This window comes from Mustela putorius, unplaced genomic scaffold, assembly GCF_011764305.1.
Source record: "Mustela putorius furo isolate JIRA1106 unplaced genomic scaffold, ASM1176430v1.1 tig00000242_pilon_pilon_pilon, whole genome shotgun sequence".
Lineage (NCBI taxonomy): Eukaryota > Metazoa > Chordata > Mammalia > Carnivora > Mustelidae > Mustela > Mustela putorius.
This window is the reverse complement of record NW_025421325.1, coordinates 586,606-602,728: the sequence shown is the minus strand read 5'-3', so window position 1 is coordinate 602,728 and position 16,123 is coordinate 586,606. Positions and strand designations below refer to the sequence as shown.

At 44.4% G+C, this 16,123-nt stretch overlaps 1 protein-coding gene and 1 pseudogene across 1 annotated transcript; one reads left to right on the top strand and one right to left on the bottom strand.

The window, feature by feature from the left end:
• Positions 1 to 9,051: 9,051 nt before the first annotated feature.
• Positions 9,052 to 14,993, bottom strand: LOC101688849 (annotated as a pseudogene).
• Positions 14,994 to 15,033: 40 nt separating this feature from the next.
• On the top strand, positions 15,034 to 15,438 carry LOC101688549 (putative tripartite motif-containing protein 61). The gene has a single exon (XM_004775545.1). The coding sequence runs from the start codon at positions 15,034 to 15,036 to the stop codon at positions 15,436 to 15,438; it is 405 nt and encodes a 134-aa protein (XP_004775602.1).
• The last annotated feature ends 685 nt before the right edge of the window (positions 15,439 to 16,123 follow it).

Sequence of the window (16,123 nt, the reverse complement as noted above, 5' to 3'; positions counted from 1 at the left end):
TCTAAGTACACCTGTGCAACCTTATGTCCGCCCTTCCAAAACTTCCCTTTCTAAATATTCATCCTAAACCCTAAATAAAAAGAACCTGCTCACCCCTGTTTGAGTAGTCAGGCTTTGGAAATTATTCCTCGTGATCTCTTTATTTGCTGCAAATAAAGATTAATTTGTGTGACAACTCTAAGAGTGTCATCTCTATCGGTCACTGACTAAGGAGTAGACTCCCATTAATCCAGTTACACTAGCAACTTCCTCTCTTAACCCAGTAGATTAAGGGTAGAAATAAATTCGGAGGTCAGAGATCTACCTTCAAAAGCCTGTGGGTTTTGGTAAACTGAGAAGTTATCAGTGACGTTTCTTCCTGGAACGGTGGCACAGAGAATTACCTTCCAGGAAGCAAGTGAGGGAAGCAGGGGACAGTTAGCATAAAGCCATGTTAAGAATTTGGGTTCTTGGGGTGCCTGCCTGACATGGCCGGTTAAGCATCCAACTCTTGGTTTTAGCTCTGGTTGTGAGCTCAGGATCCTAAGATTGAGTCCTGGGGCAGGCTCCACATTCCGCATGGAGTCTGCTTGAGATTCTCTCTCTCCGTCTGCCCCTGCACCGGCCCCCCATGTGTGAAGTCTCTCTAAGAAATAAATAAATCTTAAAAAAAAAAAAAAAGAATTTGGGGAACAGAGAGCAAATAGCCTAATAATCTCTAAAGGCAGATGCTTACCTGCCTGAGCCATCCAGGTGCCTCAATAAATAAAATGTTTTAAAAAAATAAACAAAAAGATTCGTAAGAGAAAAACAGTTTATTAAGGCATGCTACGTCCTGCTAGTAGGAGAAACCTAAAGGAAAAGTAAACATGGTGGTTTATATCCAGCTGATGGAGTATCTTCAACAAAGAACAATATATTCATAGAGAAATGGGAGGACAAAAGAGTAGTTTGAGGTTTCCTAGGGTTGCAAAATGTGGGAAGTTAAATATATGGCCCGGAATTAACGGACTCGAGTTTGTTTGCGGATTCCTCTAGTGTCCTCTTTGAGCTGATTAGCAACTGTCTGCAGTACGAGCATTTATACACCATCTTTAGGCAGAAGAGAAGGAGCCTATCTGGGTTTGCAGCTGCTTAATTGCCTTCAGCTCAAAATCACTTTAATGTCAAAGAGGCATATTTTGGGATGATACATTCTAGCTTCCTTCATATGAATTTCCAGGTGAAAGGTTCTCAAATTTTAGGATACACCAGAATCACTTGATGGGCTTTTAATAACATGGACTTGCTTCTGTAGAGGTCCCTTTTAGGCAAACAGGCTTGGGTGATGGAATGCAGAAGGGGTCCACAGCGAGCCCAGGGCTGAATACAGACAGGTCCACCAGGCAACCCACCTCAAAATCGCCACGGGCTCTAAGCAACCCATGGTCTACTTACAACTAAGCAGTAACCAAAACCATTGTCCCCCTACCTCTGCACCTCCCCACCTTTAAAAACAGACTCTCCTCTGCAGTCCCGCCCACAGCTCCCTTAGGGTGTATTCAATACATTTCTTTGTTCCGCCTCAGGTGAATTCTTCCCCTCCTGCCACTGCTTCCACCCAATCATCTCCTGACATTTGGGGGCCCCCATCTGACTGGGAGAGACATCCCATTTAGACATTACAATTCCTCTGCTCCACCACCCATAACCCCTGATTTTCTGATTCATTCATTTTGAGGTGGGGCTCAAGAATTTTTATTTTTATTTTTTAACTTATTTGACAGAGAAAGATCACAAGCAGTCAGAGAGGGGGAAGCAGGCTCCCTGCTGAGCAGAGAGCCCGATGCAGGGCTTGCTCCAGGACCCTGAGACCATGACCTGAGCCGAAGGCAGAGGCTTAACCCACTGAGCCACCCAGGTGCCCAAGAACTTGTATTTTTAATAAATTCCTTTGTGGTCCTGATGCTGTTTTTCCAGAGAGCACACTTTGTGAATCATGGCTGCAGACCACTGCTTGAGGATCCACAGTGTGTCTTCTTCACAGCTTCACCCCCTACTCCACTAGGAATTTTTTAAGAAAGAGAATCCCAAGAAGACTCCCTGCCTGAGGGCGGGGCCCACAATGCTTTATCCCACAATCCCGAGATAACTACCTGATCCGAAATCGAGGGTTGGACACTCAACCGACTGAGCCATCCAGGTGCCCTTAGGGAGGGAGAGAATCTTAAGCAGATGCCACACCCAGCGTGAGCCCTACTCTGGGCTCCATCTCATGACCCTGAGATCAAGACCTGAGCCAAAATCAAGAGTCAGATGCTTAACTGATGGAGCCACCCAGGCGCCCGCGGGGATTGTTGTTAATACTTTCACTGAAGATCCAGGTTTCCAAGCCCATTCAGGTTTACTGCTTCTTCTTGCTCTGTTTAATGTTAGGAGAAAATTCTCTGTAGGTTTCTTGGGTTTCTGCACATCTCGTGAGCAGAGGCACTGACTGCCTTTTGGTTCTGGACTATTGTTTCAAGGGTGTATACAGGAGGAAGTGCTTAGGAAGACAGATCTAGAATTGCCCTCCAAAGAGTGAGATATGATTGCTGTATAATATAATAAAAGATGATGCTTTCCTGTGGGGTGAAGTTTGGGCAGGTTTGCTTGCAGCCTGTTAGAGAAGACTGGGAGGTTCCTTGAAGTTGAACTTGAGGTTCCTTGACTGACATGCAAATTCACTGTGTGCACATCATTCATCTAGGTCCATCCCATGGGATGGGGGAGTAAGGGCTGAGGGACACCAATGCTAATGTAAAACTTATCGTGAGTAAGAGTGTACTTTGTGTATGAGGGTGGTGTCTTCCATGGGCATCCGTGAAAGAGGGGCAGGCTAACTTGTTAGCTCAAAAATAAGGTGAAATCTCAGATCCTTCATAATTCTGTCTTGTTCTATTTTTAATCTTCATAGATCTTAAAATGTACACTCTCAAAGGTTTCACATCAAACATTTAAAAGGGTTTACTCCCAGGGCTCCTGGCTGGCTTAGTTGGTGGAGCACACAACTCTTGATCTTGGGGTCATGAGTTTGAGTCTCACATCTGGTGCAGAGTCTACTTAAAAAAAAAAAAAAGTAACGTTTACTCCTCTAGATCTTGATTTTTAAATGTCCTTCACCAATCAAAGGAGGCAGGGTGTCATGGAGAAATGGCCAATTCTAGATGGGTATCAGGCAAGGGGAAGATGTGAATTCTCTTATGTCAGAGCAAGAATGTGTTCTGAGGACTTGTTACAATGTGAGGAATTGTTACAATGACACAAAAGTCAGTGTAAAGGGGCTCAGTTGGCCAAATGTGGAAGACTTTGAGCCTCAGAAACAAAAGTAATGGATTATAACACATTAGATAAAAAAAGAATTTATGAGTCCAAAGGTGACTTTAAAGAGGTAGGGGGAGAGTCAGAGAGGTTAAATTCTTTTTTAGAGAAGAATACCCCAAGTAAATGTAGAGGCACAGAAATTAGAGGACGACCATTTGCTGTGCACAATGCGATCACTAATTCAAGCAAGAATCGTCACTGGTTAGACTTTGAGAAAACATTGTTAGGGAATGGGGTATCCACTCCACAAATTACTTTTAATTATGAAGAGAAAGGGGCCTTCATTATGGAGACATTTGTAGACACCACCTAAACCAAGGGATCAAACTGACCTTATGTGTTCACTAGCGAGATACAGTGGGAAGAACACGACACCAGCTATGCAATATTCCGCCAAAAGTGTTTAAACCTGAATATAATCATGAGGCAGCAATTAGGTTAATTTAGAGTGTGGAACACTCAACAGGACAATTGGCCTGAGTCTTTATAAATGTCATGAGACAAGGGGTTGCATGGATGGCTCAGTTAAGTGTCCAGTTCTTGATTTCAGCTCAGGTCATGATCTTAGGGCTGGGAGATCAAGCCCCATATCCAGCTCAGTGCTGGGCATGGAGTCTGCCTAAGATTCTCGCTCTCCTTCTACCTCAGCCCATCCCCACTGTGCATGCTCTTAAAAAAAAAAAAAAAAGGAGGGAGGGTAGGACAGACAAGAACACTGGTTTTTTTGTTTGTTTGTTTTTGTTTTGTTTTATTTATTTTTTTAAAAATATTTTTATTTATTTATTTGACAGACAGAGATCACAAGTAGGCAGAGAGGCAGGCAGAGAGAGAGAGAAGAGGAAGCAGGCTCCCTGCAGAGCAGACAGTCCAATGTGGGGCTCCATCCCAGGACCCTGGGATCATGACCCGAGCCAAAGGCAGAGGCTTTAACCCACTGAGCCACCCAGGAACCCCTGTTTTGTTTTGTTTTAAAGATTCTATTTACTTATCTGTTAGAGAGAGAGAGAGAGAGCACAAGCAGGCAGAGCCAGAGATGGAAGCAGGCTCCCCGCCAAGCAAGGAGCCTGATATGGGACTCAATCCCAGGACCTTGGGATCATGACCTGAGTGGAAGGCAGACACTTAACTGACTGAGCCACCCAGGTGTCCCAAGAGCACTGTTTTAGATTAAAAATAATTTGGGGAGTGATGAGGACTTTCAATATTTTGATGATGCTGTTGCTTTCATAGCTTTCCCATGTCAGTCCCCATGAAACTGCATATACTGGCTTGAAGTTTATTCTTTTTTTAAAAAGATTTTATTTGTTTATTTGACAGAGGGAGAGAGACCACAAGTAGAGCGGCAGGCAGAGAGAGTGGGGAAGCAGGCTCTCTGCTGAGCAAAGAGCCCTATGCAGGGCTCGATCCCAGAGCCCTGAGATCATGGGCTGAGTTTAAGGCAGGGGCTTAACCCACTGAGCCACCCAGGTACCCCAATAAACTTATTTTTTAAAAAGTCAAGGAAGTTTTTCTTGATTAAAAAAGACTGAAGCATGGGGCACCTGGGTGGCTCAGTCAGTTAAGCGTCTGCTGCGGTTCAGGTCATTATTTCAGAGTCCTGAGATCAAGTTTCACGTCGGGTTCCCTGCTCATTGGGGAGTCTGCTTCGCTCTCCCTCTGCCCCTTTGCTTGTGCTCCCCTGCCAATAAATAAATAAATAACATCTTAAAAACAATAAGTGCTTTAACAAAACAAATTAAAGATAAAATAGTTATATAGAGAGAAATAAAGCCATATGGCAAACATGTTCATTGGACCATCTAAGGGATTGGTGTATTGGTGTTAATTGTACTAAAAATTTTTCTACAGGTTTAAAATTTTTTTAAAAAGTGTGTAGAAAAATAGGAGTGTCTTTACCCAGAGGGATAGATTGGTGGAATTAAGTGCAATAGTGAGCTGGAAAAAGCTCAGAGACAGCCACTTAAAAAACAATTATACCCTCTCGTATTGTATATAAATTATCTTCTATAAGAAACTAATTAGGAAATATTTTTAAATTACACAGAACAATCTCCTTCCTATCTTTGCTTGCACTTTCCTCAAAATCAGAATATTGAAAAAGTGTTTACACTATGTCATGTCTGTGGATTGAGTAAAAATATGCCTAAGTTCTAGGCACTTCCATCAGTCTATAAAGCATAACATACTTAAAAAAATAAAAGGAAGTATGATTTTGCGGTCAATAATTGATACGTTCTCATTATGCTCTTGAGTTTGTTTATAATCTACTACTGTCCTTACCTATTTGCTTGTTGTGGGATGCTGATCTAATGCTAATATCCTATTAGTATTGTACCTATTACCAGAGTATCATACACACTCTTTTTGTTGTGAGCAACATCACTGTGACTTTCGGCTTAAATTTATTTGGCAAAAGAGGAAACAGTTTCAGAGGAATTAAGCAACTTTTCCTGAGGCACCTGGTCAGTTACTAACAGAGCCAAGATCACACTGATGTGGGCTGGCTGGGTTTGACAGCCCGGAGGGTTGTCTCGTAGGAGCATCCAAGAGGGTCCTAGCTTCATGCAGGATAGAAATCAAGGGCAAGCAGAGACAAAGTAAGAGCAGAGTTTATTAAAGACATATAGAGGGTGGCTCAGTCGGTTAAGCGTCTGCCTTCAGCTCAGATCGTGATTTTGGGGTCCTGGGATTGAGTCCCACATGGGGCTATTTGTTCAGTGGGGAGCCTGCTTCTCCCTCTGCCACACACACACACACACTCTTTCTCTCTAATAAGTAAATACAATCTTAAAAAGAAAAAAGATTCTGTCTGTCTCTTTCTCCCTCTGCTCCCCTGTCCCCCTCTCCCTTTCTAAATAAATAAATAAAATCTTTTAAAAAAATAAGAAAAAGACAGAGTATAGATACTGACAGAGTCTCATTTTTTCTGCTTGGGTCCTGGGGGTTTTTATTGAGGGCAGTGGTCTGGTGCACCTGCCTTCTTGGTAATCCAGGAACAAAAACGACTGTTTCGGTGCCCTCCATAAATCACTTATGCCCTGGAACCTGGGATCCTGATGAGTCAGTGGTCTGGGAAAACATTCCTGATTGACCCTTAGATGTTATCTAGTGTGCTAGAAGACGCAGAAGAAATCGTTAACTCCTTCATCTTTACAAAAAGAACATATATGATTCGTTCTCTAAGACGTGTGTAAGGCCTGGGGTGTGGGTCCTAGCAAAAATAGAATCCAGAAAAGGAGCAAAAAAAGCAATTTTTCATCGGTCCCTGTAGTTTCGTTGTCTCAACACCAAGGTTCAAACTCATTCTGTTTCTCCTGTATGTGGCGTGTTTCTAATTTTTCCATTTGATAAATACTGCTTGCACGGAAATCTCATACATGATTTTCCTCTTCTTTGACTTTCTTTGGGGACATATTCTCAAATCAGGAATTGCCAGGTCAAGGGGTTAAAAAAAGTTACAGACCTACAAGTATTTTTGAAAGAGACAGACTGTAGTGGCAATGCAGAGAAGTGAGTTGCATCCCTGTGGCCCCAAGTCAGCGTCCTGAGTCTCCCTTTCCCCTTTTCTTTATGGGAGACAGTTCTTTCTACAATACAGAATTCTTGTGAAGCATCCATGGTATGTCTAAATAAAGCACAGAGCACAGAGTCCCTAACCTAGTAATGTACCCAGTACATGTGGTTTTTATTGAAAATGAAAAGGTAGAAAAATACTGGAGGAAACACTGATCTAACAGGAAGGGTATCCTTTCTCCAGAAACTCTCTTTTTCTACCGTGAATACATTTCCCATTTAGGCTTTTGCTCAAAGTTGACTCCAAAGAGTGAAATATCAGTGCCGATATGGGAAAAAAAATTTTTTTTCTTTTTGTTTTCAGATTTATCCATTTACTTGAGAGAGAACGCGAGCAAGCTAGAGAGTGCAAGTGCATATGTGGGGAAGCAGGGAGGGGCAGAGGAAGGGGGAACTAGCAGACTCCCCGCTGAGCAGGGAACCAGACTTGGGACTCTATCCCAGGACCCTGGCATCATGATCTGTGGTGAAATCAAGAGTCGTTGGAGGTTTAACCAAGTAAGCCACTCAGGCGCCCCAATATGGGAACATTATATATATATATATATATATATTCATATTCATATTTATATTTCTCTATCTATCAGAGACAGTGAGAGAGGGAATACAAGCAGGGAGAGGGAGAAGAAGCAGGCTTCCTGCTGAGCGAGAGCCAGATGCTGGGCTCCATCCCAGGACTCTGGGGTCACCACCTGAGCTACCCATGTGTCCGTGGGGGAGCATTTTTCTTTTTTCTTTTTTTCTTTTCTTTTCTGTTGTCTTCTCTCCTTCCTTCCTTCCAAAAGATTTTATTTATTTATTTGACAGAGATTACAAGTAGGCAGAGAGAGGCAGGCCGTCGGAAAGAGAGAGGGGGAAGCAGGCTCCCTGCTGAACAGACAGCCCCACGTGGGGCTGGATACCAGGACCACGAGATCACAGCCTGAGCCAAATGCAGAGGCTTAACCCACTGAGCCACCCAGGCGCCCCAGGGGGAGCATTTCAAAGCCCATATGTGAAGTGAACAAAAGAGGCAACGGAGAAGTTACAGAACACTTTTGCTCTCAGTAGTTAAAAGAAGGAATGCACATACACCTAAATGTGCACAGACCACTTCGAGAAAAACCAAGGGCTGGAAACTTTACAGCTCTAGGTCTTGGGCATCTGCTGCATGGTCCACTAGAGGACACGATATCCCCACATTCTTTTTGAGATCATGTGAAATTTTAGAACCATAGGCCAGTGTGACTGTTCAAGATTTCCAGCAGATGGCGCTAGACTCCATTCAGCGCACAGTTCTGAAGGCCGGAGATTTGGGTTCCGGAAGAACAAGGCCTTACCCTGTCTCCCGAAGGGATGGTCATCCGCACAGAAACAGCGCAAAAAAAACCCTGCGTTGCTTTTCTTCTCCCGGAATGGTCGGATGTCTGGTTTCCACGCTGGCTGTTGTCTATGTGCTCTAGGATTCCAAGGATCCAGCAAAGCGAGCATCTACAGTCCGCTGAGTGGAGGGACAAACGGGCGGGCTGATGAAGAGATGACTGGGTCTATGGAGAAGACGGAGGCAAAGCGCACGGCTGTCGGTCAGCTCCTCAGAGGCCACTAGTCGGGTGTCAACTAAAAAGAGCAGTTTTTGCTTGAGATTACCCCATCTCAACACATCCGAATGTTTTTAAAAACCACACACCCAGTTTCCACTAGTACAAAACTGCTATACACCCACCAGACAAATCGGATTCTACCCCTCCCTTTCCAGTACCGGCCAGAGCGTCTCCCCTCCCCCTTGACTCTCGACCAGGACCCCAGGAAAGGACACTCCCTGCCGGGTTTTGAAGGGAAATTGAATTACTCCAACCTTCACAGTGATGGGGAGGTGGGTTCTTCCCACAAGGAAGAGGAAACACATCGGCGCTGCAAGGAAGGCGGGGTGGGGGTGGGGGGTCCTCAAGCCCGGGCGGGTCACGACGGTGTGAGAGCTGCTCTTCGCGAGCAGAGCTGGAAACCCAAGCAGAACCGAGCAGGTGAGCAGGCCGCTGCAGGTAAGCCGGGCCTCGGGAAGATTTGCAGGCCTGCATGGATGCCAGCGGGGACGACTGCGCCAGCCGAGAGCCAGGGCTGGGAATGGGGTGTCCTGGCAAGGGCACTTGGCCACAGTTTCAGGGTTCACGGAAGTGTTCCTCAGTCATCTGAGTAACAGGGAGTGCAGGTCTCGGGGGCCCCCAGCCTCCGCGGGTTCTGGAATTCCTCCTCCATGGGCCAGAAATGCTGTGCTGGGATCCCGTAGGCTAGACCAGACTCAGACTCACCCTGGGTAAGAGTTGGGGTCATGGGCAGGGATTTAGACTTTATTGGAAGACCCAGAAGCACCTCATTCCCCTGCATTCCTTCTAGGAAGTAAGGAACTCTGGGCTCTGACAGGTTCTGATGATTGAACCGACCTAATCAGGGGGACCTGGGAAACTTTATGTGCACATTGAAGGTTTGGGGGGAGAAAGATGAGATGAGGTCTTTAAAAGACCTTTAAAAGACTTGGCTTGCAGGGTGGATACTCAGTCTCATCCAGAGGGGATGCAATTCTGGAATAGCCGGGAGGGTTGTTCCATCTGTGGCTGTGGCCAGGACCCCACATCTCTGTGTCCCCTACTAGACTGGACAATGAGTAAGGAGGGGATGGGAGGAAGGTGGGGTAGTGTGAGCTGCTTCTGAGTGGTGACTCCCCCACTTTGGGCTCTTGTTGCTGAACATTGTATCTGGAGATGGCTATAGGTACAAATATATTATTATGTAAACATCCTTTTTATTATTTTACAGGACTTCAATCCTGTTGTGAGACACTGGACAGATTATATAACCTCCTAGAATCTCTTCTCTTCCATACAACAGAGGCAATAATAGTACTACTTCCTGAGTCATTTTATGTCCTAAGTAGACAGCATGTAGTAGTGAATTAATCAAATACTTAATCAGTGAATTAAGTATTCAGTGAATTAAATAAGTATTTGAGAAGAATCCATGGAAAGTGTTCAGGGAATGGCAAGGAGGCCAGAATGCTGGAGCAGAGAGGACCAGTGATAGAGAATTTGGAGGTGAAGACAAAAATTCGGGGGGAGGAATACATGTTGGGTCCCATAGGTCAACTTTACTGAGTCAAGTGGAAAACCACTGGAGGGTTTGGAGTGGTTTGGAGTGGAGGGATGACATGATCCATACATAGTTTACCAGGAATATCAGCTACTGTGTTGAAAATAGATGGAAAATAGAAAAATAGAAGGGATGCCTGGGTGGCTCAGTCAGTGAAGTGTTTGCCTTCAGCTCAGGTCATGATCCCAGGGTCCTAGGGCCAAACACCGGGTCAAGCTCCCACTCAGTGGCAAGTCTGCTTCTCCCTCTCACACTGTGCTCGCTTGCTCTCTCTCTCTCAAGTAAATAAATTAAAAAATCTTAAAAAAAGAAAGAAAGGAAGAAGCAGAGGAACCATTGGAAGTTACTTCATTAATTTGGGCAAGAAATGATGGAAGGTGCCTCAGAGCACGTGGGTGATTATTGGGAGTGATGAGAAGTGATTGATTTCTGGGTCCATTTTGGCAAGAACGTCTATAGGACTTGGTGATCCTGGGACATAAAAGAAGGATCACGGATGGCATGGATGTGTTTAGCCTCAGTAACTGCTAAAATGGAGAAAGCATTAACAGAAAGGAAGGCTACAGTGGGAGGTAGGTTACATAGGAATAGCAGGAGTTCTGTTGAACAGGTTCGAGGTGGCGATGCCTGTTTGAGGTGTGAGTGGAGATATCAAGGAATGGTTGGATACGGATCTGAAGTTAGGGAAGAGATCCAGGCTAGAGGCGAAATAACAAATGACTTTTTAGGATATGTATATCCCATGCGATATTTCAATTACAACAGTTTGTCCTGCATTTTTCTTTGCTAAATCCGGCAACTCTAGTTGTGGGGTACTTGGGAGGTAGTGATTAGGTTCTCTAGCAAAAGACACTGGAAAAAAATGGCCAAAAAAGGAAAAACTGTTGGTGGTCTGAAAACCAGGACAAGAAGGAGTTTCAGGAACAGAGTCACCAGCTGTGTCGAATGCTGCTGATAGATCAAGTGTGTTGAGGACAGAAAATGACTACTGATTTGAACAAAGTAGATATCATTGGTTAATTTTTGGAAAAGGGTATTCATGGAATTAGGACAAGGTAAACTTGCTTTCTAGTGGATTCAAGAGAGAAATGGAAAATAAAGAAAATTTTCACAAGGTTTGTTTTGTTTCTTCTTCTTCTTCTTCTTCTTTTTTTAAGGCTCATTTCATGACTGTGAGATCAAGACCTGAGCTGAGATCAAGAATTGGACACTTAACTGACTGAGGCACCCACACACCCCACGCAAGGAGTTTCCAGTAAAAAGACCAGAGGAATGAGATGGAACTAGGAGGAATGAAATCTGGAGAGGATTTCCTTTGGGGATGGGAGCCATGACCCCTCATTTATATGCTGATAGGATGATGTAACATAAATTGATACAAGAGGAGAGGAAATAACTGAAGGTAGTGAGTTAGAATAGGGAGGTGGTGAATGAAGGTACACATACTGCATACATACATTATATATAAAAACAGAAACCTACTCCCCATGCAGACAATGTCCTTATTCCTTGAGAGATCAAAAAAAAGAGGCCAGTATAGGCTACTTTTGCTGTAGGATTTTGGCCTCTCAGGTCCTGACAGACTTCTTTGCTCTCCAGTGCCTTCTATCAGTAGTTTTGTGTATTCTATTTACATTCTCAATGGAAGAGTTAGAACAAAAGTTTCAAACATACTCAGAAATAGATGAATTAATAAATGAACCCCCATGAACCCATCGTTGAGCTGCAATAATCGCCAACACTTTGGTATCTTCTGTCATCTGTAGTCCACCCTCTTTCCTCCTTTTCCTCTTAATTATATTGAAGCAAATTCTAGACAATATTCCCCATACGTAACGTCGCATGTATATATTTGAGCTTTATCTTTAAAGGATAGGGACTGTCTTTTTAAAAAAGGTGTCTTATTATCGCACACATACAAAATTAATTAATTCTTTATTTTACTCACATATTTAGTCAGTATTCATATTTGCATGGTTTTCTTGTTGCACCGGATCATTAAAAAAAAATTTTTTTTTAAAGATTTTGTATTTATTTATTTGAGACAGAGCAAGAGAGAGCATGAGCAGGGTGGGAAGTGGGCATGAGAAAAAGGGAAGGGGAGAAGCAGGCTCCCTGCTAAGCAGGGAACCCAACTCGGGGGTTGATCCCTGGACCCTAGGATCATGACCTGAGCCAAACGCAGAAGCTTAACCGACTGAGCCATGCAGAAGTGCCCCACATCAGGCAATTTTGAGTAACAAAGTATTCTCATTCACAAGACTGTTGTGGGCCGTATTTATTAACAGAGCAGAAGTATATGGTAATGAACCAAAGCTGGCCAGCAAGTCAGTGTTAAATACCTTTCTTCAGTGGGAGTCCTCATCCCTCCCACCCACAGCCAGGTGACAAATCAGGATTAGCAGGACGAGACCCACAACTGGGGAAGTGGGAGAATCACTCAGACTGGTACAGTCTCCGTGGTCCCTCAAAGGACATAACTAATTACAAGATCACCATACTCAACAAAGGCCAGAGCTATAGTATTCCCTTCTGGTATTTATAGTATATTTTTAGTTCCTCCCAGTCCAGATGCAATTTACCAACTAGAGGTCATTTTTGTCATAAGCAGTGTTGCCTGGCAACATAGATGATAGACCACCTTATGAGCTTGCTAAAAAAACAGCTAGGAAGTTACTTAACTTACGGTTTAACTGAAGATCAAATATGTGTGCATAATAGGAAAGAGTTTTATCTTTCAACAAAAATAGCCATTTGAGGGATTGTTGACATAAAGTAACTATAGGTTTTTGTACTGTACAGTTTGGTAAATTTTGACAGGTACACATCCATGAATCCATTACCACATTCAAGATAGTGACTACTTATACACATATCAACCTCAGACATTTTCTCAATTCTCTTTTATAATCTTTCTCTACATTTTACAACCACCCCACCCCATCCCCAATGACAATTAATAGTTCATTCCTTTTTATTGCTGAATACTATTCCATTTTGAGGATATACCACAATTTTTTGATCCAGTCACCCATTTGTTGGCCATTTGAGCTGTTTTTAGTTGCAGCTATTACTTTTATTTTTGTTACTGTCAACAACAAGCAAAATGTATACTTCTATATTTCCCACTGCCTTTTTTTCATTAAAAATTTGTATTTACTTAGAAGCAGTCAGAGTTTGCCACCCCTGCACCTGCACCAGGCAAGGTTAGTGGTTATTGAAAATACCACCAGGACAGGGCTGTCTAAAGACACATTCGGTAGTGTGTTAACTATGCCAAAAGACACTATAGGGCAAACAAATCTTACACAGCCTTAAGTTTCAATTTTTTCTTTGAAAGGACTGAGTTGTATACAGGGGGTTAAATGATTGATAGACAAGAAAAAAAACTGCTCGAGAACCAACTTACCATCATCGTCATCTTCCTCATCTCCCTGGTCTTCCTTCTTTGTCTTGTGTCTTTTCAGCTTGTATGACTCCCTTTTTTGCCATCTCAGGCTTCCCTTGCGTGTAGTGTGCAGCAATATTCTTTTCATTTTTTCCCTCAGCTGAGTGGCCTTTTCGTGAGGCTGCTTGTCATCTGCAGCAGTGCTGCTCCATGTCCTTCCCTGTCTTCTCTGCCACGTCACCAATGGATAGGGCAGGATGTTCTCCTTTGATTTTTAGCCGATGCTCAGAACAGAACAAGGAAAAGGCCAGTTGGGTGCATTGAGATCCTTGAGCTTCTTTTTGGCTTCCTCTGTAGGGGGCATATAAGTTTTACTTTATCAGGTTGCACCCAGGCAACTTCAACTAATTTCAATAGTGAAGCATCTGCCTTTGGCTCAGGTCATGATCCCGAGGTCCTGGAATTGAGCCCCTCATTGGGCTCCCTGCCTAGTGGGGAGCCTGCTTCTCCCTCTCTCCCTGCTTGTGTTCCCTCTCTCACTTTCTCTCTGTCAAATAAATAAGTAAGATCTTGAAACAAAAAGCTTTCATTTCTCTTTCATAATGGGCCTTGTCCACCTTTGCCGTGTCTTCAAATTTTGCTTTCTCTTTGGTAGACATGGTCTTCCACCTCTCCAAGCGCTTCTAAGAAAACTCTTGAGAGGTTGATAGAAGCATCCAGGTGCTTGTTCTTGTGCTCCTCTCTGCAAGTTTGCACAGATGAATGCATATGATGACATGTTGTTTCTCAGCTTCTTAGGATCTTCTCTGCCTGTAATTAAGTATTTTCCTCAGCGAGGCACAGAATGACCAATGCCCGGCTGGCTCTCACTTACCTCGGGGCCATCTTTGTGGAGCTTAGTGTACTGCAATGGCCATCCTACTGCATTTCTTTCTTTCTTTTCTTTTTAAAAGATTTTTATTTATTTATTTGTTTGACAGAGAGAGATCACAAGTAGGCAGAGCAGCAGGCAGAGAAAGAGAGAGAGAGAGAGAGAGAAAGGAGGAAGCAGGCTACCTGTGGAGCAGAGAGCCCAATGCGGGGCTCAATCCCAAGACCCTGGGATCATGGCCTGAGCCAAAGGCAGAGGCTTTAACCCACTGAGCCACCCAGGTGCCCCACTACTGCATTCTTAACTAGAATGTATCTATGGGGAAAGTTCCACCTCATCAAGTTTTTGATTTCAGCTAAGGAGGGATTGTACTGGAAGGATGGCATTAATGCTCAGTGACCTTCAGTTTCAGATGAGTATCTTCTTGCCCATAGGAATGAATTGGTGACGTGGATTATGGTTCTGTCCTGGCCAATGGAATTTCATTGCTCTGCTTCATTTGGGCTGGGAACTAGAGGCAAGAGGAGGAAGTGCCAGGGTCATCACTACTTGGTATGTACTGTGACTTCTTATCGAAGCTCCCCCTGGGACTTAAGGGGATGAAGCGGTAGTTAAACGTGGGGGCTGTGGCTCCCTAGATGCTACCTGCCAGGAAGGAGGGTGAAGGCTGAGGAGCCCTCTCAGCCTCTCACTTTTCCTACCTCCAGGACAACCAAACATTTCTAAGGGAGTTTCCTCACACAGAAACCCTGACTATAAAATGCCCTGTGCAGCCTCCCTGGCTGAGCTCCAAGCCGAGGCCAGCTGCCCCATCTGCCTGGATTACCTGAGAGACCCAGTAACCACTGACTGTGGGCACAACTTCTGTAGCTCCTGCATCCACCAGCGCTGGGAAGACCTACAGGACATCCTCCCCTGTCCCGTCTGCTTCCACCACTGTCCTGACAGGACCTTCAAGAGGAACGTGCAGTTAGGTCATGTGACTGATTTGGTCCAGCAGCTTCCCGCCAGGAGGAGCAAGAGGAGACTGCAGGAAGGGAAAGCCCTGTGTGAGCAGCACGGTCAGCCTCTGTCCCTGTTCTGTGAGAAGGACCTGGAGCTGCTGTGTCCCCGGTGCAAGGTCTCCTCCGGCCACCTGGGCCACCCCCTGACACCCATCGAGTGAGCTACAGCTGACCACAGGAAGAAGCTCAAATGCTACATCCAACCCTTGAAGAAGCAGGTTGAAGATGATGAGAGGGGGTTAGAAATGCAAGTCTCAGAATCATTTGGATTTCGAATGAAGATAAGAAATTACACTCTGATTTTAAACAGTTTAAGAGGTTTATTTTTTTTTAAGATTTTATTTATTTATTTATTTTTAAAGATTTTATTTATTTATTTGACAGACAGAGATCACAAGCAGGCAGAGAGGGAGAGAGGAGGAAGCAGGCTCCCTGCCAAGTAGAGAGCCTGACGTGGGACTCGATCCCAGGACCCCGAGATCATGACCTGAGCCGAAGGCAGAGGCCCCAAACCACTGAGCCACCCAGGTGCCCCTATTTATTTATTTATTTTGGAGAGAGAGAGAAAGAGAGAGAGAGAGCGCGTGAGTGAGCACGAGAGGGGAGAAGGTCAGCAGGAGAAGCAGACTCCCTGCTGAGCTGGGAGACTGATGTGGGACTCCATCCCGGGATTCCGGGATCATGATCTGAGCCGAAGGCAGTCAAATTTAAGAGTTTTCTTAAAGAGTGGCTCCTGGGTGGCTCAGTGGGTTGAGTCTCTGCCTTGGACTCAGATCATGATCTCAGGGTCCTGAGATGGATCCCCGCATGGGGCTCTCTGTACAACGAGGAGCCTGCTTCCCCTTC